The sequence below is a fragment of the Mchenga conophoros genome, linkage group LG18 (genome assembly GCF_057382185.1).
Source record: "Mchenga conophoros isolate Kocher_MC1m ecotype Shallow Benthic linkage group LG18, M_conophoros_male_GT1.1, whole genome shotgun sequence".
Taxonomy (NCBI): Eukaryota; Metazoa; Chordata; class Actinopteri; order Cichliformes; family Cichlidae; genus Mchenga; species Mchenga conophoros.
Genome location: NC_140543.1, coordinates 3,071,438 through 3,099,076, shown reverse-complemented (window position 1 = coordinate 3,099,076; position 27,639 = coordinate 3,071,438). Strand labels below are relative to the sequence as shown.

Here is a 27,639-nt window from a genome sequence, read left to right as displayed (position 1 = left end):
ATTACCCTACATGTGATCTGCTAATAAAATAACCTCCAATATTGTAAGCTGTGCAACGTCGCCGCAACTCATCCACAACTTTTTGCATTTTAAAGAAAAAGAAAATAATCGAAAGCTCCAGGACCCAAGTAAGAATACCCAGTGTCCTCTGCAGAACACAAACCCTCTCAAAATAATAAAAACTTGTGGATCATTGTGACTCAGGTGTGGCTGAAGACTCGACTACATTATCTATCATTGTCATCGATTGGTGTGTGGTCAGGGGGAAACAGAAGGAGTGGCCCTGCAGTTTATGGCCCCTGTTAGAGTAAAGTCCCTGTGCTGGAGCACCAGATGTCAGATTAACAGGACGTAACTGAAAGAGCGACACCAGAGCCTCCATCACCTCCAGTCTGTTCCTGACTACCTGAAGGCTTCAGCTTAGAGGACACAGAGTTACTCCCTGTTAATGTTCTTGTGAACGTTGCTGTTGTTAGGCTATTTGTGGTCGCTGGATTTTTTGGGGAGAGTTGCTGTGGTTTTTTTTAAGTAATTTTTGTGGAAACATCTGTAATCATGTCGACGGCAGTGGAAGCGGTCGGGTTCATCATGTGCATAATCAGCTGGCTGGTTAACGGTGCGGCGCTGGTTAACGACTACTGGAAGGTTTCCACCGTGTCCGGCAGCGTGATCATCTCTCAGAGGCAGTTTGAAAACTTGTGGCACGCCTGTGCTGAGAACAGCGCGGGAATCGCCGAATGCCGGGACTTTGAATCGATGCTGGCCCTCCCCGGTAAGACCAGACACTCAAGTCCTCCTGTTACTTATCTCAAGCCGAGAGTTGATGTCAGACACTCTGATCAAACCTGATAACAAAATAATGTTATTTTATGACATCATTATATTTTGCTTTAAAAGCAGCATTAGTGTCTATGAAAAGCAGAACAGGAGATGACTGAGCAAACAGAATAAAAAAACTTGTTAAACTGTTGACCAATCGTGACCCAGGAAACAGGATGTGGTCAGAGCTTTTAGGCCCCACCAGACAAACAGTTTAGTTTCCATCTCTCATAAAGCTATAAAGGTGTCGTATCTCTGTAAAGCTCTTTGAAACCTTGTCATACAGGCTGTTTAGAAAATAGGCCAGCATGTCGCGTGGCAGCATTTCAGAATTTGTCGTCCAAAGGTTGCTGACGGTGTTTCCCGCCTAAAGTAAAAATGAAAATAGATACTTATTAAAATATTTGTTATAAAGTTGCCAAGTCTTCAGAAAAATCTTAGCTTGATCAATAAAGGTTATTATTGGATTGTGTTAGGTTGACTTTTTCTCAGTAATTGTTATACAAGGATAGTTTTTGGACGCCATTTTGAGTTTTCTCTGTTGAAAGCAAAATGGGCAGAAACAAAGAAACTTCTCTGAGAAGAAGGATAAAAACCCCAAACAAACAGCTCAGTATGTTTCTTCATTCTTTACTTTACTTGGACTTTAATGTGGGTTCAGCAGGTTTATCTATAAAAGCAGACTGGAGGCTTATTTTTGATGGTTTTTGTATTTTTAAAACTCATCAAATCTCTCGACACTTTTTCCTACATAGTGATAAAGATGTAAAGAGACGCCAGGTTTCCTCCTGCAATTGAGGCTCTAATGAAATACTCCAGTATAAAAGATTCAAAGTTACAATTTTTGAGAGTTTTGAACGTCTTTAGAAAGCTTGTCCATATAACTGGTGTTATAAAGGTGTTTAGTGACATATATTTATGTACCTGTCTGAGTTTAAGTGGCTGTTGAAACCAAACTCATCATCATCATTATTACTCGGTATGACTCCTACCAGCTTACCTACCATTGCTCCTGAAATTCCCTGAAGCTCATAAAGAGGTGTGGTAGTTGTTTCTAATGATCAGCAGAGGTCATCTGGTTAATAAATGACTGCAGCAGCTGTAAAACACACAAATACACACCTAATGTTACAGCCAGTTCCTCCTTTTCCTTAAACAGTTTAGCTTTTGTGTATTTTTAATAAACGTTTAATAAAGATGTAAACATATAAATGAGTTTTACAGTAACAGGTGGTTATATATTTATATATATATATATATTTTTACCTTTGCACAGGTAGTTATTTCCCTGTTTGTTTTATATTACATTAAAAATAAAGAGTCAAGGGAAGTTAGGACTGGTTTTACTGGGATTTATGTCACCGGCTGGAGTATTTTTCCTTCTTTTTGACATTTAAAGTTTCATTACAGCTCACCTCACTTTGTTTTGCATGAAAACTATGTTCACATATAAAATAAAACAAAAAAACAGGTTTCAGAATAAATTATTTATTGATTCCAACGAGTCTAGATCAGGTTTTGTCACACAGCACAATAGGTAAAAACAGGGGGATGAACAGAAAGAACTCAAAGGACAAACCTGTCACTGAAAATCAAAGAGTTCCCATCAAGCGCTCAGTTTCTTTGTGTTTAAGCAAAACTGATCATCTATTTGTAAATTGCTGGGTGTGTTTTCCATGAACAGGGCTGCAAAGGCTCTGTTTCTATGTGAATTACAGAATTACCCACAAACCCTGAGTAAGTATGTAAACAATAATTAATGACTTCTTTCTGTGTCTGCAGTCCATGTACAGGCCTGTCGTGCCCTGATGATCATCTGTCTGCTGTTCGGCCTCGGCTCCATGATTGTCGCTCTGCTTGGACTCAAGTGCATCAAGATCGGCTCAACCACTGAACAATCCAAGGCCAAGATCGCCACCATTGGAGGAATCCTGAGCATCCTGGCCGGTGAGTGTGATGGTTCATCTCTGTCACTTCACATGCTACAAACACTAACACAGAAAACTTTGTCTGAAGGGAAAGTCAAGAAAAGGTTAATTGATTTTCTATTATTAAGACACTCAGTAGAAATTTACTACAAAATACTATCATAAGTTTTAGATATTTGGATATTTTTGCATTCAGTGTTGTTGTAGATTGTCTAAGGAGCTTGGAAGGAAAAGCGTCTGGGCCTGTTTAAGTCCAGACGCTTTTCTTTCCAAGCTCCACAACAGAGTTATTGTGGATTGTTATATATTGATGTATTACAGATGCTGGAAGTTGGAAGCTCTGCAAGTTTTTTGCTCTTCTTCCTTTCTTTTATTTCAGTGAAGTTTCTTCATTTGTTTACTGAATGAATTTACAGATATATCAAAGAAATGATTACAAACTTCTGCATGAGCAAAACTGACATGACGTGTTTGTACAGTCTGCAAACCTGGAGCATTTCTCTCCATGTTGTTCTCCAACTAAGCAGATATTTGCAGATTAGTGCTGAATAATACACAAGTTAGATCCTAGAGTTTTACTCAGTAAAATTGGAGCACAGACTTTTTGGAAGACCTGTCAGTATAACTAAGTGCACCGTGCTATTTATTAGATAATGCATTAAGAAAAGGACCAAAATAAAAAGGAGTGAGTAACACAGACACGTGGAGGCCCTCATACGATCCCCGTGTAGGCTTAAACCACAAATGTTTTTTGCAGCATGAGATGATCTTTTCATGCTTGGTTCTCTCCCAGGATTAAAGCCAAGCTCCTTCCTCTTTTTCCTCTCTTGTGTAGTTAAAGTTTATTGATTCACGTTTGTGTTTTTTTATATAACACCAATTAAACGTAGGAACTGTCACCTTACAGTCTTCCATATGGCAAAGTGAAGAGCCTACAATAAAACACTCATCAAACTCAAATTTAAAAGAGGTAAACTGAGTGTTTATTGAATGTTATATTTGTAGGAAGTGTTGAGTCAGAGGTATAAAAATAATAAAAAGACATTGAAAGTACAAACTATATACATGCTGTGTGGTGGAAACGAAACAAAAGTAAAGTGAAACAGAAACATTTTTTAGTAAGAACTGGTGATGCGATGCTGTGAGTGCACTCACAGGTGGTGGAAAGAGACTAAGAAAGAAAGGAAGTGAGGCTGTAATACTTTGTGCTTGTGTCTGCAGGTCTTTGCTGCCTGGTAGCTGCTTCCTGGTACGCAGCCAGAGTGGTTAATGACTTCAATGATCCGTTCTACGGTGGAATGAAGTACGTTCACCACACAGATGCTGAATTTTGATCTCATGAGAAATACCAGAGTTAAAAAGAAAAGATGATTGCCATTAAGGGACAGCTGAGTCCTTTTAATGATAACTATTTTTAATTCCTCCATTAATAAATTTGTTTTTGATGCTATAAACTAATATGACATGCTTTAAATGTTAATTTAATCTGATTTTATTTTGTTATATTTGATCTTTTTTGCATTTTAAATGTAAGTAAAACAAGTAAATCTGAGCATTTTCTGCCTGAAACTTAAGTTTAAGCTGATTTCTGTCTGTTAATAATTGTCACGTCATTTCCAGGTTCGAGCTCGGCACCGGCCTCTACATGGGATGGGCTGGAGCCTGTCTGGCCATGCTGGGCGGAGCTTTTCTCTGCTCGGCGTGTAAGAGAGCGTCGGTGAAGAAAAGGTAAACACGCACTCGTTACTTTTTATTGTTGAACTCTTGACATTTTCAGTTGTTCCAGTCTGGGGATGTTGCTGCTTTGAGAATCTGTCTGACTTTGTATTTCTTGTTTTGCAGCGGTTATTATGGAAATGCACCACAGAAGGTGTACACGCCCACAGCCAAATCAGAACCAGATGCCAAAGCTTACGTCTAAATGCAAACTTTGTGGTCCCCACAATGTCATAACAACACAATCATGCAGCACTGTCTGTATACACCTGATACTCAGACCGGCGTTCTGTGTTTTTCTGTCATTTTTTCTAACTTGTGTTTGAAAGAAAATCTTAAATCTTAAAGAAATCACAAAGATTTACAGATTATATTGATCGATATAACTGTTTGTGATTCTGGAAACCCTGTGTGCAGTTTGTTTTTATCGGAATAAAGTTTGTATTACATAAGAAATTGAGGTGTTGTGCTATTTTTTAACCACAATACTCATATTGAATCCAAATCTTCTGCATGGATGTGGCTTTTCTATACAAACATTCATGTACTGTATATTTATTTGGTATTTTAAAATATTCAGATATGAATCCTGACAGGTACATCTCACCTCTATAAACGGACTTCCTGAAAATCCTCTGATTTGTCAGTAAATTCACCAGTAATTATAAAAACACAGAGAAAACTGTAAAAATGCAATTAATCTAAACCAGTTGTCATTTTCATGAGATGCTTTCTGTACTAGTTTTGCTTCTGTTTGTGTTCTTTTTTCATTGCTTTCTCATCTCTTTTGTTGCTGAATTTGCATTTTGTGCTTCTTAAATGTGATTTTAATCATTTGAAAGTAAACAATCCTCCAGAAAACAAAAGGACATGCAGTTAAAGGTGCAATTTGTGTAAAATTGTATATTACTGTTTGAGTTAAATGATGCTTGCAGCAGTGTTACATGGAGCTTTTCCACCAGCTGCTTAATGAAGTCCTAATGTTGAAGCCAAACGTGTTTATTAAAGCAGACATTGTTAATGAGGTTGCCTGTAATGAAGTGTCTATGGACACTAATAAGATGGCAGCTCCAGCAGTTTTTAAGCCAATAACATCCTGGAGTGCATTAAATTTGGACTTTGGATTGTACTGTTAAAGTTTTGCAGCTTCTCCTTCTGTTAAAGATCTCCACCATGACCATATAGTCCGAAGTAATTAAGTCATAAATAAACATTTAAATGGCAGAAAAGTTCCCGTTTTTTTTATCATCGTCTGTGTAAGTTTGTTTGTTTCATCGTTGGTCTGAACTAAGAAACAACAAGAATTTTTTGTGGATTAATTTTGTGAAACTTTCTCCTTTCCTGTAATTTTGCACATTGTTCACATTTTAAATCATGCTCACACACGTCTTTCATTTACTACAGAAACATTTATTTATCATATAGAAAAACTGCACCTTCACTGCTACGGTGAAGCTTGTTATATCCAGCCACATGTTACACTGCACCAGTGGTTCCCAATCTTTTTTTGCTAGGCCCCCCTTTGTTTTACAAGAAAATTGTTCGCACCCCCCCTTCTCAAACCACACACACCCATATTTTGCTCCATTGCGGTTTATTTCACACCTCAAACATTTAGTAAACAATTAAGCAAATACAAGTAATCTGCAATAAATTACAGGTAGTAATAAAATAAACTACTAACTCTTTTACGCTGCGTCCGCACCTACACGGGTATTTTTGAAATCACCGAAAACGGAGATTTTTTAAACTCCATTTTTGCGTTTACGTGTGGACGAGGAATACAGAGTTGGTCACGCAATGTCAAAGGTATGTGCCTTTTTTCACGTCACGCTGTGCGCACGTTATTGTTTACATGAGATGAATTGCAGAATAGCAGATAGAGACAAAACACTGTTAATCTGACTGTGTGCAGGTTTTACACGCAGTTACTGTCCCTCCATTTACAAAGGCAGAGGCGTCACAGTGTCATTATTTTACTGTAGTTGTTTTTTTTCATGTGTAATAATGTTGAATATTATATAATATTCAACATTGCTATCAATACATTTTTCAAATAATGCCACTCTGTGCAAAATGGGTTTAAAAACATAAACAGCTGTGGGATACTGTTTGTCCGTGATTTGAACAGCCCAGCAATGCTATGATGCAGGGGAAACCAATCCTGCAGGGAGACCTACCTCGGCACTTGTGCAGGTGAAGCCAAAGGGCAGATATGCTTCACCATATTTTCTGGTCTTTGGCTTAGAATGAAGTTGGTTTGGAAACATATTCAGCGATGCTTCATCTCCTGCTTTGCGTTTCTGTGGACACCCGTGCTAGCAGTGTCCAATAGTGATGGGTCGTTCGCGAACGAAATGGCTCTTAGAGCCGGGTCTTTGACGTGAACGACACGAGCCGGCTCCTTATCGCGAGTCGTCACGTGGGTTTTTTTTTTCTTTCTCTCAGCCTCTCTCTCGCTTCTCGAGCAGAGTGAAGCTGACCCCCCACCCACTTGAAACGTAAAGGCAAATAGGCGGAGCGGTTAGTGCTACGTTTGTGCAGATTTGTGCAGGTAAAATTAGCGTTTGTGCTGCTACGGTTTCCGAGATATTAAACTTTATTTTATAGGTCATTCAAAGGTCACCATCCCCCCAGACTGCTCCAAAACAAACCAAAATGGTCGACTTTTTTAGTGCTACGTTTGTGCTGATTTGTGCAGGTAAAATTAGCGTTTGTGCTGCTACAGTATCTGAGATATAATGATTTTAATTATTACGGCCTACGCTGTATAACACCAGTGTCTGTGGCAGTGAGTTTCAGCAGCTGTGGAGTTTTGCACTTTTTCTAGGCTTGCTGCATATTAACTTTTATTAGTTTACACTTTAGTAACACAATTTATTCAGCGGAAAGGTCGATATTTCTTTTGTTACCAGTGTAGAAACGTACACAAGGTAGGCTAAAGTTTTTATTTTTTCTGTGGCAAAACTGAGTTTCATGTGAAGTGATTCACGTATACCTAAATTATTATTATTTTTTACATACCCAGTTGGCCTCTATGATTTTGTTTTGAATTATATATGTTCATTATTATTAATGTAGCTGTCTCAGAAAAAATGAAGTGTTTGCTTTGATAGGTTGTTACCTACGTGTAGAAAACTGAATATTCCACAGCACCCAGGCGAGGGATCTTCAACCTGCGGCTCTAAAGCAACATGTGGCTCTCCGGCCCCTCCACTGTGGCTCTTATAAGACCAGGTAAGTCATTTTTTTATTATAAAGACAACAAGAAAGGGTTCTGTTAACAGTTTTTTTTTTTTTTATGAAATATCTGCATTGACTATTCACTGAATGTACAAGGCTTTTAAAAGTGATTTAATGTTTCATAGCTTCAAATCTGTTTACTGTAATTTTCAATTATTATGGAAAGGATGCACGTAGCTGGCTTCATTTTAACAAATACTTTTTTCCGTTATAAAGCTTTGATGATTCATTGTCTTATCAAATCTAAAAATAAGCATTTTTATTTACATTTCCATAGCTTACACGATACAACAACTCATTTTCTAGATATTTATAGGCTCTTTCTTTTTTTAGGCTCTAGACAGGTTTTGTAGCAGCAGGGGTAAAAGGGGCCCTTTGAAATGAAAAGGATGCTGACCCCTGACTTAAGCCACAAGGTAAACACAAAACAAATACAGAAAAGTTATTGACAGAAAAATAAAACGGTTACTTTCAAGGCTACGGGTGAAGGTGACTGGGTGTGTAAAAGCAAATATGCATCAGACTGACAAAGAAAAGAGCGTTAAAAGATTTTTAATTTAGAACTTCAACTTTATGTGCAAAACTGAACTTACTGATAACACACACTAGCCATTTGAACACATGTAACTGTAATGAACCAAATAAAACAGAAAAATGCAGGCAGCACTCATTATACTGTGTATAACACAGCATGGGGTTGTATTTTTTTCTTTTCAGATGCTCCTGTCACTCCATTTCCCAGGTCATCATAGCACTCCCACACACATGGAGCTCTCCTGCAGTATGCAGTGTAATGCCCCAAACCATCAGTGGTCATCTTTCCATGGAAAGCAATTAATGCCCTTATAGTGAACGACTTTCCTTGGAGAACCAGGTTGGAGGGAAATTCATTCAGTGGAAATTCTGTTTGGTTTGCAAGGTCAGTATCAATCCACACGATATCTCCAATGTTGTAGCTGTGAGTAACTGTCCCTGCACAGAGCTCATTTCCTGTGGTGCTGTCTTCTGTTTTGAATTCTGATGGACACAGAGATGGATTGGAGAGTGGCCTGAGGCAGGTAGACTCAGGTAGGCCAAGTCCTGCTTCCACAGCAGTGCCAAGATGAGCCATACCAGACTCTTTGAGGACAGAGATGGCAGGAGAAACAAATGGCACTTCCCTTGTCATCCCTTTGCTGAGGTAGCAGTGCTGTGAGGAGCAGTGTTTGGTAAAATAAACACTTGAGATGTACCTCATTGTCTTAGCAATTACAGCGGAGATATTGCACTGAGCATCGATTTGGATCGCAGCAGACCTCAACGAGACAGCTTCAAACATTACACTAAGCAGCTCTGCTCTCCTCCTGTAGGTTTGTTGGGTCACACCATCTGTGGCAATGGCTTTCACCAGCTGCAGGACTGGGTTTTCACTGTCTTTCAGAACAGCATTTTGAAATGTGGAGCTGTCACAGAAGGCACAACATAAGCACTGAAAAAATGCATCAAATGCACAGGTATTGAGCACAGAGATTGTCGATTCCCCTAATCTAATAGGTTGATGGAGGTTTCCATTTTTTAATAATCCCACTTTCACTCTTTTGGCCCCAAAAGTTTCATCTGCATGGAGCCATTCGGTACATGAAGAGAGGTAGGAAGTCCTCTTCCTTTTTTTGGGTGGAACAGCTAGGCCCCTCCAGTTCTCAACTGCATCCCCACCAGCCGGAAGAATGTTTGTGGCAGCATCAGATCCCACAAACGGGTGAGCATCCATTTTTATTTTGTCTTCTGCATTGTGAGTCGTCATGGATCCAGAATTGGCATCTGTGACTTTCAGTGATCCCACCGTTGCCTCATCTTTGACCTTTTCTTTTGCAGAACAAATCCGCATATTTCCCTCGATGAAGGAAAGATGACGAGCAATGAAGCGATCGACTCAAAGAGGCAAGTTGTCATGTTTGAAAAGGCCATGTTTTATGTTTTTGAACTCAGCTTCAACAGTGGCTGAACTTGCTGTGATGCTGGTGCTTTGGAAGAGAGGGACCATTATTCCTGTCCAGAGTGGCAAGTAACTTGCGAGTCTTATTATATGAGGAATAATCTCAGGGAGAAAGTGAATATTATCTCTATCCCCGTTTGCTGCAGCAAGTGACCTGCTCTCCTCACATATTTCTGTTACCCACTGTCGTAGGTCAGTCTGGATCTCATCCACTGAATCCACTCTCTCACTTTCCTCCGTCTGTTCATCTGGAATGATGATGGAGTCTTGAGCAATTTGGGCTTTCAAGTATTTCTTGCACCTTTCTGAAGGAAGAGGGGCTCCAGAATTGTCATCACCTTCTGCCTCACTGAGGGCCACAACAGTGATAGCATGTAGGAGCTGTTTTGCATGGTCCAAACATTGAGACCGAAGACGTTTTGCTAATGACCTGACAAGGAAATCTTTAACACGATGTGTTTTCTTCTTCAGGCAGTCCCACTGGCATATCATCTTGATGCAGTGCGCAACATCAACCCTGATATAACAAGGGGGGAGTTTGGCAGACTGGGTTCCAAGAAGGACATGAAAGCATTCATTAAGGTAGGACTTCAGATCAGGATGAGGAGTGAAAGCCTTGACCAGAGCTCCCAGAATTGCACTTGGCACAGGTGCACCTGCACGAATCCATTCTTTCAACCAGTTTGCGATGGCATTAACATCATGTTTCTCTGACAGCATTTGCACCACTGGGACACTGGGGCAATTGTTTTCTTTCAGAATACCTTGATAAAGGAATATATGGCCAGATTTGCCATTTGGTCTCAGCAGTTTTTTCACAACTGAACCGGTTGCATCAAAGCACACAGTTGGGGGAGATTTTTTTGACAATGTCTTATAAACATGCATCTGTGTTTGACTCCAGTAGTGACAGAAAAACCTGTCCAGTCCAATATCTCGGATGCTACCACTGTGAGGAACACTATATTTTAACAATTGCAGAGATGCAATGGGGTCCTTATCTCCTAATTCCAAGTCTTTTCTCTCTTGTTTGGCTTTTCGCAGAGTGGCCAAATTTGGAAGGTGGCTTGGCTCAGGATCTCCAACATCCATCAGATCTGCTGCCCTCGCTGACCTCCATACAGTTGGATGGACCTTTGCTCTACGGAACACAAGTGTACATGTATTTTTGATCTTCTTCCATATAAGATCGTTGATGATATGAGTCCAAGTGCCAGGTTTCAAAATTGTGTATTCCCTTTTTTGGGTAGGAGAAAACTTGTCATTGTATTCAACCTTTTCAGGAATAAATTTAACCCAGTCCTCAAAAGGGACTTCTAGTTCAAAAGCTTGACAGTTTTCTTGTCCAGGAGAAATGCAATGTGAATCTAACTCTCCTTCACTATTACTTTCCTGATCACTGATTTCCAAAGCTGACCAGATGTTGTGTCTATTTAGCTTCACAAAAGTGTACAGGGCCTTTGCTGACATCTTGTCTTCTAGCTGCTGACTCAGCTCTTTCCAGACTGATGCAGCTGGAGTGGCTATTTTGCCATTTTGGACTATGGCCTCTTTTGAATTACAAAGAACTGCAAAAATGGAAACCTTGTCTACAGATGGCTTTCGAGGCATCTAAAAAAAAAAAAAAAAAAAAAACACACACTATGATTATGATGGAGCAAAACGTGATTTCTGAACTATATATACAGCCAGGAGCAACCCCTCCCCCAAGTTCTCCACCAATCTACACTTTCATATTTTGTGGAATTATTGCTTTTAAGATGGAGCTATTGAATTTGTGAGTTTATTAAATTGAGTCTGAGTATTTAACCCATGTACTGTACAGCACTTTAGTCCAGTGTGCTACATGTTTTAAAGTGCTTTAGAAACTTTTTTCTTGGACATTTTTGAAAATGTTTAACATTGAAAAAAGTCCTTTTGATCCAGACAGTTAGCTATATCATGTATTAACTCAGTAACTAAAACCTCAGTATTTTAAACGTAAGCTTACCTTGTTCAGAAATCAGATGAACGCTGTTCTAAGAATCCTTCAGACACAGTAATGCCAAATAATAGTTTTTTCTGCCAGAAAATGTGTATTTGATGCAAAAGACTGCTAGCTTGTTCGTTTCTCAAAGTGTTCATGGGAGTGTAAAATGTTCAAATGTAGTTTTCAATAAAGTTTTTTTAATCCACTCTAAAAAAAAATAAATCCTCAAGCATTTGCATCGTGGTTTTATGAACAAAAAGTGATTGAAGTAAAGAAATTGAAGTTAAAAAAAAATACACTCATTACAAATTTATCTGATTACATACAACAAGAGGGTTTTTTTAACAGAACTTTATTGAACAAGTGAACACACAAAGTGAAAGGTCATTTGAAAAAGACATTTTTCAGCAGTAAACCATAACAGAATATCTCAAATCATAGCAGCACAAACGTTAATTTTACCTGCACAAATCAGCACAAACGTAGCACTAAAAAAGTAGACCATTTTGGTTTGTTTTGGAGCAGTCTGGGGGGATGGTGACCTTTGAATGACCTATAAAATAAAGTTTAATATCTCGGAAACCGTAGCAGCACAAACGCTAATTTTACCTGCACAAATCTGCACAAACGTAGCACTAACCGCTCCGCCTATTTGCCTTTACGTTTCAAGTGGGTGGGGGGTCAGCTTCACTCTGCTTCTCTCTCGCACTTTTTTTCGCTTCACTCTGCACGCGAGCCTTGTGCTTTATGCTGGGCAGAGGGGGGAGGGGCGGTAGTTACACTCAGTAGCACAGGAACAGAGCGGGAGAGAGAGAGAGAAAGAGAGCCAGGGACAACAACTTCACATTAGAAAGGTATAGTAATCATCCACAACTATTTTCGGTTGCAGATGATAAAGGATTCAGAAAGTTTATTCATGCAGGTCCATATGACAGAGAATATGCATGTTCTTTATGTTTTCATATTTTAATTTATATTTAATTGTGTTGTGGTTTGCAGTGTTTTGTGTTGTTTTCACTTTAAATTTGTAAAAGGAAAAAGCTGAAAATTTAAATAGTTAAAAGTTGAAATGTGAATAGTTGATTTTTGTATTATATGATTTATTTATTACATTTTATGTGGAGTGAATAAATAAAAGTATATTTACGGTGGCCCCTACAGACAAAGCACATACAAACTTCAAATCACGTACGAACTCTGAAGCATGTACAAACTCCAAAACACGTACAAAAGACAACAGAAGTGCTCCAGGATGCTGGGCGCAGTGTTGAGCTTTTGTTATCTTGTGGCTACACAAGCCAGCAAGTACCAACGACCGGATTTGGTGTGTGGTAATAACAGGTAAATGAACTTTTTTTTAAATTATTTGAATATATATGAGTGCCTGTGTATAAATACACAAACAATACACACATGCTTTCAATTGTGTAATTTAAGTGATCTAGTAGCTCTGCTTTGGAAGTTCAGTTCATGCTAGAAATGTGTTTTGGTGTTTGTACGTGTTTTGTCTCTAGGGGCCACCGCATATATTTATATATAAACATATATAAATAAAACCACTTTTTTTATGTTAGTAATTCCTTTTGTGCGTAATTCTATATTATTGTTAATAATAAATTAATTAAAGCAACAAAACAACCTGAAGAGCCGGTTCGGAGCCAAAAGAGCCGGCTCTTTTTAGTGAGCCGAACCGAAAGAGCCGGATCTCTAAAAAGAGCCGGAAATCCCATCACTAGTGTCCAAGCATTTTGTCCCCTCCCCCCTTTTTATACCACGCCCCCTGCAATGGCTCTGCGCCCCCCCTAGGGGGCGGGCCCCACACTTTGGGAAGGTCTGCACTAGACAATGATGCATGTTCAATCATCCAGGGAATCCTGAGGACTCAGATTATGTGTGTTTGTACTTTTTTCTATTTCTGGTTTTATTGTGTCTCTTGAATATTTTGAGTTTCTCTGTGGCGCAGCTCCTTGTAGCAGTTTGAGACCTGAGCCTTTGTGCCAGAGGCTTAAATTATCAATATACATGTAATCATTATGTATAACTCACTGCATACAGAAATATTTTGTCTGGGAAAACTTCTAAAGTATTTGAAATCTGCATATGAAAGAAAAATAAGTGTGTATATGCGTGTGTGTCTGTGTGTATGTGTGTGTTTGTTCACAGGTCTATATATAGGCAGAGTGATGCTGCTGAGCTTTAATCCACTGTTCTGCCTGTCAGCAGGTAAACAGACAGGTGGATTACTGCAGCACTTTCATCATCATTATTACACCGGAGATTACAGCACACACACACACACACACACACACACACACACACACACACACACACACACACACACACACAGTCCCTATCAAAAGTCTGAACGTGTTTCCCTTTTTCTTTTAGTTTCACACTCAAAACCAAAGACTGTGAAATATAATAATTTGTCTCTGAAGAAGGAGTGTAAAGTAAACCCAACCTAAAACGTAGCGAGACAGATTTGATTGTGTTACAAAAAGTGTTACAAAAGTGGAAGAACTTTGATGAATCTGAACTGAAAAGCACTTTATACACATTAGTTTAGTGATAAAGTAAATAAATGAATGGCCTGTTTTAAAAAGCTTGTTCTGTTGTTGTTGTGTGCATGATTTATACCATGTGTTAAACACAGATTTTGGTTTTTGCCTCATTTCTGTCCTCCATAAATCACATGGTTAAAGGAGCATTGGCTTTGTTTAAATGTAAACGTTAACCACTGTCTGCTTATTATATGTCTGATGTCATCGGTCATTTCTGGGTCCGAACACTGAGAGTTAAAAAAGCTCCAATAAAATGTAGGTATAAAAAATAGTGAACAAAATAAGATGCTGACCACCGTGATGCTGAAACTGAGGCTCCTAAATGGAGACACCTTGGCTGAGTCCATCTTTTAAAATGGTAAATGGCCCTTATTTGTATAGCGCTTTACTAGTCCCTAAGGACCCCAAAGCGCTTTACATATCCAGTCATCCACCCATTCACACACACATTCACACACTGGTGATGGCAGCTACATTGTAGCCACAGCCGCCCTGGGGCGCACTGACAGAGGCGAGGCTGCCGGACACTGGTGCCACCGGGCCCTCTGACCACCACCAGTAGGCAATGGGTGAAGTGTCTCGCCCAAGGACACAACGACCGAGACTGTCCGAGCCGGGGCTCAAACCGACAACCTTCCAATTACAAGGCAAACTCCCAACTCTTGAGCCACGATCGCCCCACTTTTAGATACAGTCTATGCATTTTTTTTTTACTCAGAAAAAAATCAAGCAAAAATGTTTAAGTGAAGCAAATATGTACAATTAAACCCAAAAGTAATCAATTAACACTTTTAATAAAGGATGTTTATAATAAATCTTATAATACAGATTATTATTTATTATCAGTCATTAACTTATTTTGTTAATGCTCATCCTTATTTTACATCACTTTCAAAACCTTCCACTGCATGAGCTGAAGTGCATAAATACATTTGCCCTGACAGAAATAATTCAGCACCTTAAATGTGTAAACCTGATGAAAGCTGAATGGGTTAAAAGAGATAACGTGAAGTAAAACACAGGGTGAAAGCACGTTTTGTTCCCTGCACCTCCTCACTCTGTCACGTCTGTCGGTCTAATCCAGCCTCGTTGTGCTGACCGAGGATAACCAGCTTCAATCCTCTCAGTCAGCTCATTCACTGAAGTCTGTCTCTGTCTGTCTGTCCATCTGTCTGCGCGTGGAGGTTTGTAGGTGAAGAAAGTGGGAGGGAGGTCCTCAGGGCTGGTCAAAGTTCACCGCTGGGTCACCTGATTGGCTGAGAGAAGCTGTGAAGGACAGCAGGCATTTACATATAGAGCCTCGGGGACAGACTCCTGTCTCCTCCTCTGATCCAGCCTCGGCACACCTGCGCACCACAGGTGAGTCCTCTGACACATCCAAGGTGTTCCTGTTTTATATTTACATTTGTAGATCCTGGAGGGTCTTTCAGATTAAACCTGTCAGTACAAAAGGAACAGTTATTAAACTGAGCTGCTAAAGTTTCCTCCAGGAGCCCTGAAAAGGAACAAAAGCCTGTGATTCCAACAAAGACAGAGAGAGAGACAGAGAGAGCTCTGCTGTGAGAAACTTTAAAGACCAAACCAAAACAACAAAACGTGACGCTTTATTTAATATCCTCAAAATTTCCCCTTGTGGGACTAATAAAGGTATCTTATCTATCTTATCTTAAAACAAAAAAAGTTCTTCTGCCTCTGTTTTATTATTCAGTTTTATAAACTAAAATAGACACAATTATCTTCAAAGTTCAGGATCAAAGGTTTCATGTTCAAGCTTAGAAATAAATAAAATACATAATTAAAACTCACTTTATCTGATTATTTGGGTGAAGTTTGTCACTTGGTTTTTTGTCACTTAATTTAAGACAAATATGGTTTTCAGGACTCAAATTAAAAAAAGTTTGTCCCTGAGTTTAAAAAGTAAATGTTTATTCTTCATATTGTAGGATAAATAAAACTAAAATTAAATAAAACTAACTGGGCTACACATGTGACATGTTTTATTTCTAAGCAAAAAATGATTTCTGGGACTTCAGACACATTTATGACTGAGCTTAAGAAACTACAGATTTCTCAAATTGTGGATGTTTTTTTTTTTTTTTGCTGATTAGTTTTGATGTCATGAGAAATTATTTTGCATTAAAAAATCATCTTATTTCAGTCAGATTTTGGAATACAAATGAGTAGCACTGACACGTGCTCTTTATTCAGTTGTTGTAATTATTGGAAGTACGAAGTTTCTTCGTGGATGCAGACTTCCTCACGTTGCCCTGGACTGATTTTGAAGATGTCTGCAGGTGTAGCTTTCACTGAGACGAGGTCACAGACTTCTGAGAAGGTTTTAACAGGATTAACTGAGTTAAGTCTGATCAAACCTCTCGGTTATCTCAGGGTAATTAAATCAGCAAGGAGAAATCGTTTATCCGTGTGGATGGACAAACAAACAAAGACATAGATAAATAACACATCGTTAGTGAAAATGTGTCTTTTTGTACATATAATTCCATCCACCCGTCCATCCATGCATCCATCCATCCATCCTCTTCTGCTTTCAGTTCAGGGTGATAGGTGGGGTACACCCTGGTGTCTATCGCAGGGCTTGTGTAAGAATAAATATGTACCTGAATGAACTTACAGTCCACATGTACATTGTGACAAACTGACTCATATTTCTCCCTGATTGACTTCCTGTTTTCTTCCTGTCCAAATCTCTCCTGGTTACATGTTTCTAGCAGTGTCACAGGAACTACTGACTACTTCTATTTTCAATTAGTGAAAATGTTTCTCACTGGCGATTTTTATGGAAACTGGCTTTTTTTTAGTGAAAGATATAACTGAGGTGTGTTTGCTCACACGTGGAGGACAAAGACAATATTTGGTTGGCAAGAAAAGGTTTTACAGATTTTTAGTTCACCATCAACTTGACATTTTGTTACTTTGTTGAGTAAATCAAGAATCAGACAGAATGGAGGTGAAAATATGGAATTTGTTTTCAAACATTCTGAGTTTTAGAAGTTGCTGTGATGTCGCACGCTTTGTCAGTCAAGTTATTCCCTTCTTTCATTCAGGCACCGCGGACCAGCCTCCTTCAGTCTGAACCAAGATGAGCCCCAAAAATGTGATTTTCAAGAAGGTTTGCAAGGACAAGTCGGTGAGCTGGTTGAGTTTTCTCAGTAAAATTAGAACCGTGAGTGTTTTCCTGAAAGGTTTGTCCAGACTGAAAGGAGCTGACAGTCATGTTTATTCATGACTGTCAGCTGAAATGTTGTCATACAACTAAACTGCATTCTCTGATATTTATCAATGAAAAGCTTCATTTTCAAGACTTTTCTTTTTCTTTTGCTTCTTCCTCGTCCTTTTCTTTTCAACTCTGTACATCTACACTTTTGTTTTTGTTTTAGCCACATGACAAAGAGACACATTTACAGAAGCCAGAATCGTCTCATACGCTTGTTTTTGCCATTATAGAATTTCTGTTAAGAGATTTTTAATTTGGGAAACAGGTGGAGGTGAACCTGAATCATTTAAAGGTTGCCTCCCATTTGACCTTAGAACTGAAGAAGCTTCTCGGATGAGAGGTGAAACGTCTTCAAGCAACTTAAAGAAGTCCAGACGCTTTTCTTTGCAAGCTCCTTTGACTAAAGGTTGCCTCATTGCCTCACTGTGAGATCTATCATCAAAGGTTCTCTGAGCCTTAAACCTGTCTGAATGTGTCGTATTGTCAGTGTTAAGCTCGTCACCGGTGACGACCTCAGGGCATTAATCCAAACCCCGATGTTGCAATAAGCCCAACCCTAATAGCTGAGATTCTTAAATCTAACAAAGCAAACAGTTAAAACAAAACTTCAAATGTATAAATAGTAACAAGTCTCAGCTTTGAGGTGAGCGATGGAAGTGGCGAGCAAAGAATTCTTTTTATTGGCTGAAGCCTGGAACCAATCATCAGCAACAAAAGACAAGTGATGTCATTTGTATGTAGTCATGGCTTTATGGTTAAATTGTGGCACAGGCCTAAATCTAACTGCCACAGTGGCATTCTACCACCAGCAGTAATATCCTGTGTAATCACACTACACTGACCAGCACAACGAGGATGTCCCAGTGAAGAAGCAGGCTGTGGTTGGAGTGGAAATATAACTCTTCTGTGTATAGAAGACATCATTTCCGACGCCCTTCTCTCTCTCCAGAGTTTCAATGAAAGTAACTTTAATTCTGTGAAGCAGCTCAGCTCACTGATCCTCTGAAGGTTGACACGACAACGTGAGCTGATTTATGATGGCTTTATTGCAGCGAGGGCTTCGCTCTGTTTATCGAGCACATGTCTGACCTCAGTACAGTCTGTGCTGAGCTCTGTCAGATAAGATGAGGCCTTCTCCCACAGGCTGGGAACACCTGGATAACAAAAACATCATGCCTGTCGGAAATGCTAACGCTCAGGTGACACTGCTGGAGAGCGCTTTGTCTTTTATGAATTACTAGAAAAGATATGAATCTGAATAAATAATAACAAAGAATGAATTATTCATTATATGTTAACTTCATATTTACCAAAATGCTTCCATCGCTTTAGCGTTTGCAGTTTGTCTGTTTCACATCAGTCTGAATATTATCGAGTTTTTAATGTAAACATTTTTTTCTAATTTTTTTTCATTATTTTCATTTTTAAAACAATATTCTTGTTCAGTTATTCTAAATAAACAACAACAAAACAACAGAAACGATGAATATGTCATCAGCTGGTCAGTCTCATCACACAGTTTCTGCTGAAAGGCTGAATTCACTTTAGAATTATCAGCTGAAAGTTTCTTGACTGATATGTTTCCTCTGACCTCGCCTCTAACTTCTTTCGAGTGTGTGGGAGTCCCTCCAACCAGCCCACGTGTACTTTCTGCATTAGTTTGTTCTTCAGGAGGATCAGATATCAGACCTGTTGTGATGCCGACTCGGATTTATTAGTTGAGCTATGTCTCACCTGAGCTGCAGGTGTCTGCACTCAGATCACGGTCATTGTAGACCTCGGTCATTAAGCAAATTGGAGCAGACAAACTGGACAAACTGAGGTGCGTTTAGCATCAGCGGGTGATGCTTCCTGGATGTGGTGTTTCAAGACTTTCTTTCCTCCTTCAGGTTGGAGTCTACATGGGGAAAAGAGACTTTGTGGACCGTGTTGATTCTGTGGAACCACTGGGTGAGTCTGTTGTTTAAATGGGGGAAAAACCTCGACATTGCCTGTGATGTAGCGCGCACCCCAGCACTGATGCTGCAGAGCCTTTGGCTTGTTTGGGGTTTTTCTGTTCAGTTGAATTTTCTGTGTAATTTACTGAACTCAAAGTTGAGAATAGAAACATGACAGCTGGACTTCTGGTAAATCAAACTAATAATCAAAGTAAATAACCAGCACAAATTAAAATAAATGGCATTTATATTGTCCAGCTATATTAGCATATGAATTGAGACTTTATTGCATCTATTTATGTCTTTACGTTGCTGTTTGAATATTTTGATCATCCTTTTACATGAAAGTGTAAATTTGTTTTATTGAAAATCTAATTTTTACCACTAGATGGCGTCATCCTCGTTGACCCGGAGGCCCTGCAGGGGAGGAAAGGTCTGTACAAAACACCAGAGCTCATTTTATTGGACAGTTTCTTTTGCATTTATGTCCATGGCCACAGCCACACTGGATTAAAAGAGTTACATTTAGATTCATTATTTTAGCTGCAGTTTCCTGATACTCAGCCTGACGGGTCTTTGAAAAGTTGCTTCTTATTGTTTTTTGGTTAAATATGAAAATAACGAAATCGCTGCCTACCTGACTGTTTGAACTCGGATTCAAAGAGATTCCAGTCATATAAATATAAAGCAGATTTTTGAACTGATTTGTCTCTTCTGCCCTCTAGTGTTCGTCACGCTGTCGTGCACCTTCCGCTACGGCAGAGATGACATGGATGTGATGGGAATCGCCTTCCGCAGGGAGCTGTACCTGGCCACCCGGCAGGTGTACCCGCCCCTGCAGGACCGCGAGAAGGGTATCCACACCAGAGTCCAGGCCAAGCTCCTGCGCAAGCTGGGAAACAACTCATACCCGTTCTTCTTCGAGGTGACACTTCAGCGGCACTGCAGACAGGCAGAAACTTCAAATAGAAATAAACTGAAAACAGCCAAAGTCCTGAGTTTAAATCTGCTGAAGTAAGCAGGGAAAAGTACTCAGAGATGGATGAGATGAAGACAAAAAAAATCCTTTTAAGCACACAGTGCAACATGGACAGGAACTACAGCCTTAGGAGAAAATCATATAGACATTCAGGTGCAGGCATGTTGGGTTAAAGTCATGTTTTTGCCAAATCTCAGGTGTGTGGTGAGATTTTGTGGCAGAAAGAATAAGAATAACTGAGACGGCTCGACGTTCTGCTACCTGAGCTGGTCTGAAAGTTAAGGCCCAGTGTGGTGACATCATCACTGTAACCGTTAAGGACAAGTGACTGGTTCATGGATCACAGACAGACGTTAACATGCTGGCACATAAGAGGAAATGATTGGTTCTGTCTCAGTCTCCATACAGTACATACGTTTGTTTTTCTTCTTTGCAGTTCCCCGATAACCTGCCGTGCTCAGTGGCCCTCCAGCCAGCACCCAGTGATGTCGGAAAGGTAAGATTCAAACTCACGAGTCAGCAGTGATGACACGAATGCCTCGCAGGCTGGTGAAGCATTCTCGTCTCTCCTCTTCTGCAGCAATGTGCTGTGGAGTTTGAGATTAAGGCGTTCAGCGCTGAGAGCCAGGACGCCAAAGTACGCAAACGGTGAGTGTCAGCGGGTCCGATCGGACGGTAGGAGCCGGGAACACAGCTGGAAGTGAACAATATCTAATGTGGATGATTTTGTCCTCTTTGGTGCAACAGGAGCACAGTGAAGCTGATGCTCAGGAAGGTGCAGTACGCTCCGGAGGGCGAGGGGATAGCGCCCTCTGTCGAGACCACCAGGGACTTTGTCATGTCGGACAAACCGCTGCACGTCAAGGCCAGTTTGGACAAAGAGGTGGGTCCAAAGTCTGAAGCTTCAGTTGATCAGATACTTCATAGCTTTGGCGTGTTTTTATCTGCTACTCGAACATGAAGGGTTTGGCGGGTTTTCGTTGTTGGTTTCTGTGACTTTTTCAACTAGTTTTTGATCAGTTTCAGGGAATAATCCTGACACTGCTCACGTCCTCCGACCCTGTGTCCTGTTTCAGGTTTACTATCACGGTGAGCCCATCAAAGTTCACGTTAGCGTCACAAACAACTCCAGCAAGAACATCAAGAACATCATCCTCTCCGGTAAACGCGACACTTAAGAGCTCATTTTATTTCTCAGAGGTTCATGTGGAAACACATAAGAGTTGATGTCTTAAACATCATGTCTTTTTGTGTCTTGTCTTTCCCAGTTGACCAGATTGCCAATGTGGTTTTGTACTCCAATGACAGCTATGCCAAATGTGTGGATATCGAGGATTCTGGGTAAAAGTCAGGACACACTGAACTCATCATCTTACCTGTATCGTGCAGTTTATCTTTTTCTCCCAAAAAGAAAAACTGACTTCCACACGAGCAGGTTAATCATTAGATATTGAAATATTATTTTTATCCTTTTATCCTTTTTAGGATCTATAAATTTGAACAAAGTGGACAGAAAATACAGACGCTTCCTTCAGTTGTTTGATCTGAACCATTGCAATCCACTTTTAATCAGAATCGATTCGAATGAACAAGGATCAAATTGTTTATTGTGCTTTTCATCATATTGTTAGACACCGTCAGGTTCATTGTACCTTATAGTTCTGATCTTTTAAAGTAAATTAACAGGACTTCTCAGAATTTTGTAAAAAATGTAACATTAAATTTTGCTGATATTTTAACTTTTTGATTATTTTGTGTGTTTCCTTTAAAGCTTATCTGTTCTTTCTCGTCAGGGACTCGGTGTCTCCTGGAGCGACGCTACAGAAAGTCTACACGATGCTGCCTCTGCTGGCCAACAACAGGGAGAGGAGGGGCATCGCTCTGGATGGCAAACTGAAGCATGAAGACACCAACCTGGCCTCCTCGAGCATGTGAGCAGTCAGTCAGCTCCAAACGCTGATGCTCAGTTAGGATTTTTAAAAAAAGATGCTTTCAATCGTTTTTTCCGTTTCAGTGTCAAAGACGGCGTGCTGAAGGAGGTTCTGGGGATCATGGTCTCGTACAGAGTCATGGTGAAGCTCATCGTTGGAGGGTCAGTCTCTCCTCTTCATGTGTTTGAAATGTGGCTTCATTTCTTTTAGTATCCTGAAAAGTGTTTTGCATTTCTTTCTGAGGATGAGATAAAAAGCAGGCAGATGATGAGCGGGCAGAGCCAGTGTTGCTCTCATCGTCTATTTGCTTTGATTTTCTTTGATTCGTTGTGGTGCTCACTGCTGCTTAAGAGCTCCAATTTTCTTCATGTTACTCTGATAAATCTGGGCCAACCTGTGACCTGAGTATCCTAAAAATGTGCGTAGAGGAATGAAAAGCACTGTCACTGCATGTAAACGTGTTTGTACTTGCTCTGATCTTTGTCTCCAACACGCTCACAGGATGATGGGCTCGAGGTGAGTTCATGTGTCCTTGTTTTCACTGATAGTTACTACGATGTTCAGTTTCTAGGATCAGCAGTATTGCTCAACATGAGCTGAAGACACTCAGCAAACTGCTGCAGGATGAATCAGACATTAAATGATGAGACAGAAATGTTTTTTCTGCTTTTACTCTGCAGCGAGGTCGGTCTGGAAGTTCCCTTCAAACTGATGCACGCCAAACCAGATGCAGGTAAAACTGCAAATGTTCTCATGTTTACAGCAGCTGTGCACATCTGTACCAAAGTCAAACCAGATTATTATATAGACAATATTATATCAGTATGACACATATGCTTATATACAGTTTTATATGTATTAAAAGAAATTAAGTTGCAAAAAAAAACAGTTAAAGAAATTTTCCAGAGTGAGTAACTCAGCATGAAAGGAAAAGATTTCCTGAATCCTCAGTGGTTCTCAAAGTGGGAGTTAACGCCCTCTGTTGGGTCTTAAAAGAACTGCAGTTTATTTTCATAGTAAACCGATTTCAAGTGAAAACAGATCAAATAAATTAGTCAAGTCTTAAATGTCAACATTAAAGATTCGACTAAGGTGGATATCAGATAACAAAGGGTTTAAATTTAAGGTTTGGTTGGGCCAGAGAAGATCTGAAATTGGTCCGTGTGAGGTTCAGGAGAGACGCTCAGAGAAAACAAAGTTGTGTTCATTTTGTAGAAATTTGTTCAAACTTCTTTGTTTGTTTTTTCTTTATTGCTGCCATCAGTGAAGGAGAGGTAAATATGCAAAATAATTTCTGTTTATCTGGTCGTGTGTAACTTTGAAACATGTTTTCCATCGACACAGCACTGGTGCGTAATCCACAACATGTCGATAGCTCTGCTGGAAACACTTGCATGAGTACCTACTGCAAGAATATTAACAACTGAAAAAAAGTTAAATTTAAAAAGAATATAAACAACGATTTTATCCCCGTGGAAGACACCCTGAATTGTTCTAGTGATTATGCGCCGTGTTGGTTGGAAGAGACTGAAGCAGTGAACACGATCGAGTCAGAGGCAGCAGATTAGCTGAGGATGAACATCGTCATGCTTATTGTGCCCGATGTTGCTTTTGTTCCTTTATATCCAGGGACAGGATTGAGTTTCGGGATCTTTATCTCTTCATCAGCATTTTTAAGGGCTTCCTCTCTGCCAGCTCCTGTCCTCATCAGCAGTATCAGCTTCCCTTTGTTTGTTCTTCAGTGTTCGGTGTCTTTGTGTCCTCTTTCCTCCACAGTGTGAGAAATGGCTGAGAGGTCAATCCAGTCTTTTTATTTCCATCTTTTCCTTCACATCAGTCGATCAGATTACCAGAGTGACAGAGCAGATTAAAACCGAAGAAAAGCCCAGATAAGAAAAAGTTCATCAGATTAGAAACAAAAATGGAAAATAATGAGGACTCCTAGTCGAAGACAGCTAACTGAACATCCTCTCTGAGAGAATCTTTTCAATCACATAATGAGGCAGTCACGTCATTTAAGACAAACGGGGCCTCGTTTATCTTCGGTCACGTGATGTTCTGAAGCACGATACGGGCCTCGGCACAGGCTTCGTTTGGACACGCAACATCGACGTAACATCACGCTTGGAAACAAAAAGCTAACACAGCTGGTTGGAAGCTCTGTGTGGCCTCCCTGACACGTTTTCTGGTTTATTCATAGCAGAACATGTGAAGAAACTGAAAATACCACCTTAAAGCTCTGTCAGGATGGCAGTAATCTAATACTTTTTACAGTATGTGGTTGGAGGAGGACAAAAACTGCCAAACAAACACTAACAAGTATTTTGTTTTACTGTTAATGTAAAAAAAAAAGGTTCATGGTTTTTAAGTTTCCTCCATTGTCACAGCAAACCAGTGATAAAATGTGGACAAGTTTAAAACTGAAAACAAGGTGAAGGTTAGAAAGTTGTACCCACCGAAACTGCCAATCACGCCCTTCACGTTCAAGTTCTCCAAGCTTTTTAACTTTTTTCCTGAAATAATTTCTAATTCTTCTGATTCCCTCAGTGCTGAAGAGATGAAGACTTGGGAAAAAATGACATACTGCTAAAAACCATCTCTTTCTCCTTTTTAGGATGAATCTCAGCATGTTTCATTATTGTGGATGAATGGGTCACAGCGTAAAGTGGGAGAAAAATCTCCTTCACACAGTCTAGTATATGTGACTAGATGGTAAAGACAGTAAAGGTTTACTAAGAGTCGTGCTGATGTGGTCTGAGGTCAGACACATCTGGGCTGCGTCAGTTCAGCTGCAGCAGATGTTGTGTGGGCTGTTTGTGGGTCAGATGCCACCTCAAACCTGACATACAGCGATTGTGAGGTGGACCTGGGCTCCATCGGTTAACACAAGGCCAAACGTGACAAAGAAGAAACGGGAAATACATCAAAGTGTTGCTCTGTGGATGCTCAGCTGAAGTCTCAGGCTACGTTCACACTGCAGGCGACTTTTCTGACCCTGTGCGACCCATATCCCATCATGGTGTGACGGCGTGAACGGCACAAATCCGATATTTTCAAATCCAATCTGAGTCACTTTCATATGTGACACTGAATCCGATACATATCTGATGTTTCAGAAAGCGACTGCTGTTTGATGGTCATGTTGCATTAAATCCGTCTTTTACATCACCGACACAAGACAAAAGCTAATTATCAGCCCCGGAGAAGACAAACGAGAAAGCATGGCGGCGTGTTTGTCTTGAGATCCTGAAATGGTGGATGAACTCCGTGTCAGTGAAGCATCTCACGTCCCAATCCCACCACTGCTGGTTCTGACTCCGTGTCCATACATACCTCTGCACGGAGGCAGCAGCCACTGCTCCAACAAGGCCATTGTTAAAGCACGGGCTCTCTTTTTTTCTGTGTCCTTCTTTCTCTAATGAATCTGACAAAATTCTGTCAGTTACGACTGTGCAGAAATTGACAGACTGCTGCAACAACACCTACTAACTCTGTAGCCGCCATTTTTACTTCCGTGAACAGAGCGCACTGAGTACGACGTCTTCTTTTGCGCATGCGGGCCGCTTTGAGGGCCGTGAACCGTTCACACTAGAGTGCGTTTGCTGTCACATTTTATTTGTAGGGTAAGAAACCAGACAAAAAAATTGGATTTAATCAAAAAATCGGAATTGAGCATCAGGACCGGCAGCGTGAACGTAGACTAAGTCTGTAGTTTGTGCTGTCTCGTTTCCCAGCTTTCCCCATCCTGCTCTGTGTCCCTGATGTGATAACTGTAGGGCTGATGTGCTGCTTTAAACACTAACTTTCTCTGAAACGCTGCTGCTGTCTGTAGTGAGCAGGAGGAGGAGATTGTGTTCGAGGAATTCAAGCGCTCCTACCTGAAGGGGATCATCGGCGATGATGACGACGAGGAAGGCAACGTTTCGGGTGGTGACGACATGGCGCCCAAAGAGAAATAGAGGAGAGAGAGTGAAAGAGGGTGAAACAAAGAATGCTGGGAGTTTGAGTTTGTGCTAGAAAAAGATTTAAAGGCGCATACCTGTGGTTGTGCATGTTTAACCTTCAGGTGTATTTTACATCACTGCAGGATGTTTTCATCCATCATCTCTATTTGATCTTCTGCTCGGTCTCCTTCAAGCTCCTGAGGAAACAAATATCTGTTTAGGTTCCAGATTTTGTGCTTTTGTTCATCAGGGCATAGCTGAAAAAACAAACCGGTGACCTAAAGCGAGATAAATGCGGCACAAACCTGCAGTGCTGCAGAATCACTTTGAGTTATTACCTTTGTAACTGCTAGTAAACACGTGGTTTCAGCCAGATTCAGAAATAAATAAATCCAACGTCTAAACCAATAGTCAGAGTCTTTAGACACCAGTGGACTTCAGATGTTAACATCAGATCTGAGGACAGAAAAAAGACTTGGTGACAAATAATTTGAAGCTAGCATCCTGTTAAAATGCAGAACCACAGAAATGATCCTGATATTAAAAGTTTAAAAAAATCCTTTAACATTATTTAAAGGTTTGTTGTGTAGTGCTTTTGTTTTTTGGCTCCACTCTTCATGTTCAGATTTAAAGTCATTTCTGTGTCTTTTGAAAACTGCTGCAGACAGTTTCTGTTTTAATGAGGCTGAAACTGATTATAAAGGTGTTTCTGACTTTGAGTTCAGATTTACTGTAGAGACACTGATGTAGAAGGATCAATTCAATCTGGCCCTCAAACCAGACGTGTTTGTGCGACAGTGCACGTTTAACTCTGACAATAAAGCTAATTTATTCATTTCTTTGTTTCTTTGCTCATTTTCTGGTTTAAAGTTCTGAATGGCTGAAATGTGGGCGGGGCAGGAGCCGACGACTGGATCCAGCTGTTGTGTTACTGAGTCTTTATCTTACAATATAAAGTGCCGTGAGGCGACTGTTGTTGTGATTTGGTGCGATAAATAATGAAACTAAATTGAATGAAATGTTAAATAGATGAAGGATGTGGAAAATATGGATTCAGTCTCGGTCCTTCTCACCACTGTACAATAAATATTAAACCTGTTTATTTGTTAGTATATTTAATCAAAGTGTATTTACCTTCATATTAATTTAGCTCAAATATTCAGCTTTTACTTCCTGGTTCTTATGTGTGACGGTCATGTGAGATACAGAGGACTGATGTGGCATTCTTTAAAAAAGTGCTTTGATATTTTTATTCTGCAGTTTCATCATCATCATCGTTTATATAGCGCTTTAAAAACACACCAAAGTGCTGAACGATAGAAACATAATAGATACCATAAGAATAATAAATACGATAAAATAATAAACATAGCGAAAACAATAAAATATAAGTAAATACAAG

The 27,639-nt window shown here is 39.9% G+C and overlaps 2 protein-coding genes across 4 annotated transcripts; both read left to right on the top strand.

The window, feature by feature from the left end:
* The first annotated feature begins 326 nt into the window (after positions 1 to 326).
* cldn15la (claudin 15-like a) lies at positions 327 to 5,692 on the top strand. Its single transcript, XM_085254418.1, has 5 exons — positions 327 to 772; positions 2,602 to 2,766; positions 3,969 to 4,050; positions 4,368 to 4,475; positions 4,590 to 5,692. Exons 1-5 carry the CDS (start codon positions 556 to 558, stop codon positions 4,666 to 4,668), a joined length of 651 nt encoding a protein of 216 aa, XP_085110544.1. The 5' UTR covers positions 327 to 555; the 3' UTR covers positions 4,669 to 5,692.
* A 9,702-nt stretch (positions 5,693 to 15,394) lies between these two features.
* On the top strand, positions 15,395 to 27,075 carry saga (S-antigen; retina and pineal gland (arrestin) a). Of its 3 annotated transcripts, XM_085254352.1 has the most exons (16): positions 15,395 to 15,570; positions 17,277 to 17,359; positions 19,336 to 19,396; positions 19,772 to 19,816; positions 20,109 to 20,308; positions 20,799 to 20,858; positions 20,943 to 21,010; positions 21,110 to 21,245; positions 21,439 to 21,523; positions 21,631 to 21,703; positions 22,156 to 22,293; positions 22,377 to 22,454; positions 22,795 to 22,809; positions 22,974 to 23,026; positions 23,558 to 23,567; positions 26,126 to 27,075. In XM_085254352.1, the coding sequence occupies exons 2-16, from the start codon at positions 17,312 to 17,314 to the stop codon at positions 26,250 to 26,252; spliced, it is 1,197 nt and encodes a 398-aa protein (XP_085110478.1). In that variant the 5' UTR covers positions 15,395 to 15,570; positions 17,277 to 17,311; the 3' UTR covers positions 26,253 to 27,075. The 3 variants fall into 3 exon arrangements, with proteins under 3 accessions (XP_085110478.1, XP_085110477.1, XP_085110476.1); XM_085254350.1 differs by lacking the exon at positions 23,558 to 23,567 and having other exon boundaries at positions 15,397 to 15,570; XM_085254351.1 differs by lacking the exons at positions 22,795 to 22,809; positions 23,558 to 23,567.
* The last annotated feature ends 564 nt before the right edge of the window (positions 27,076 to 27,639 follow it).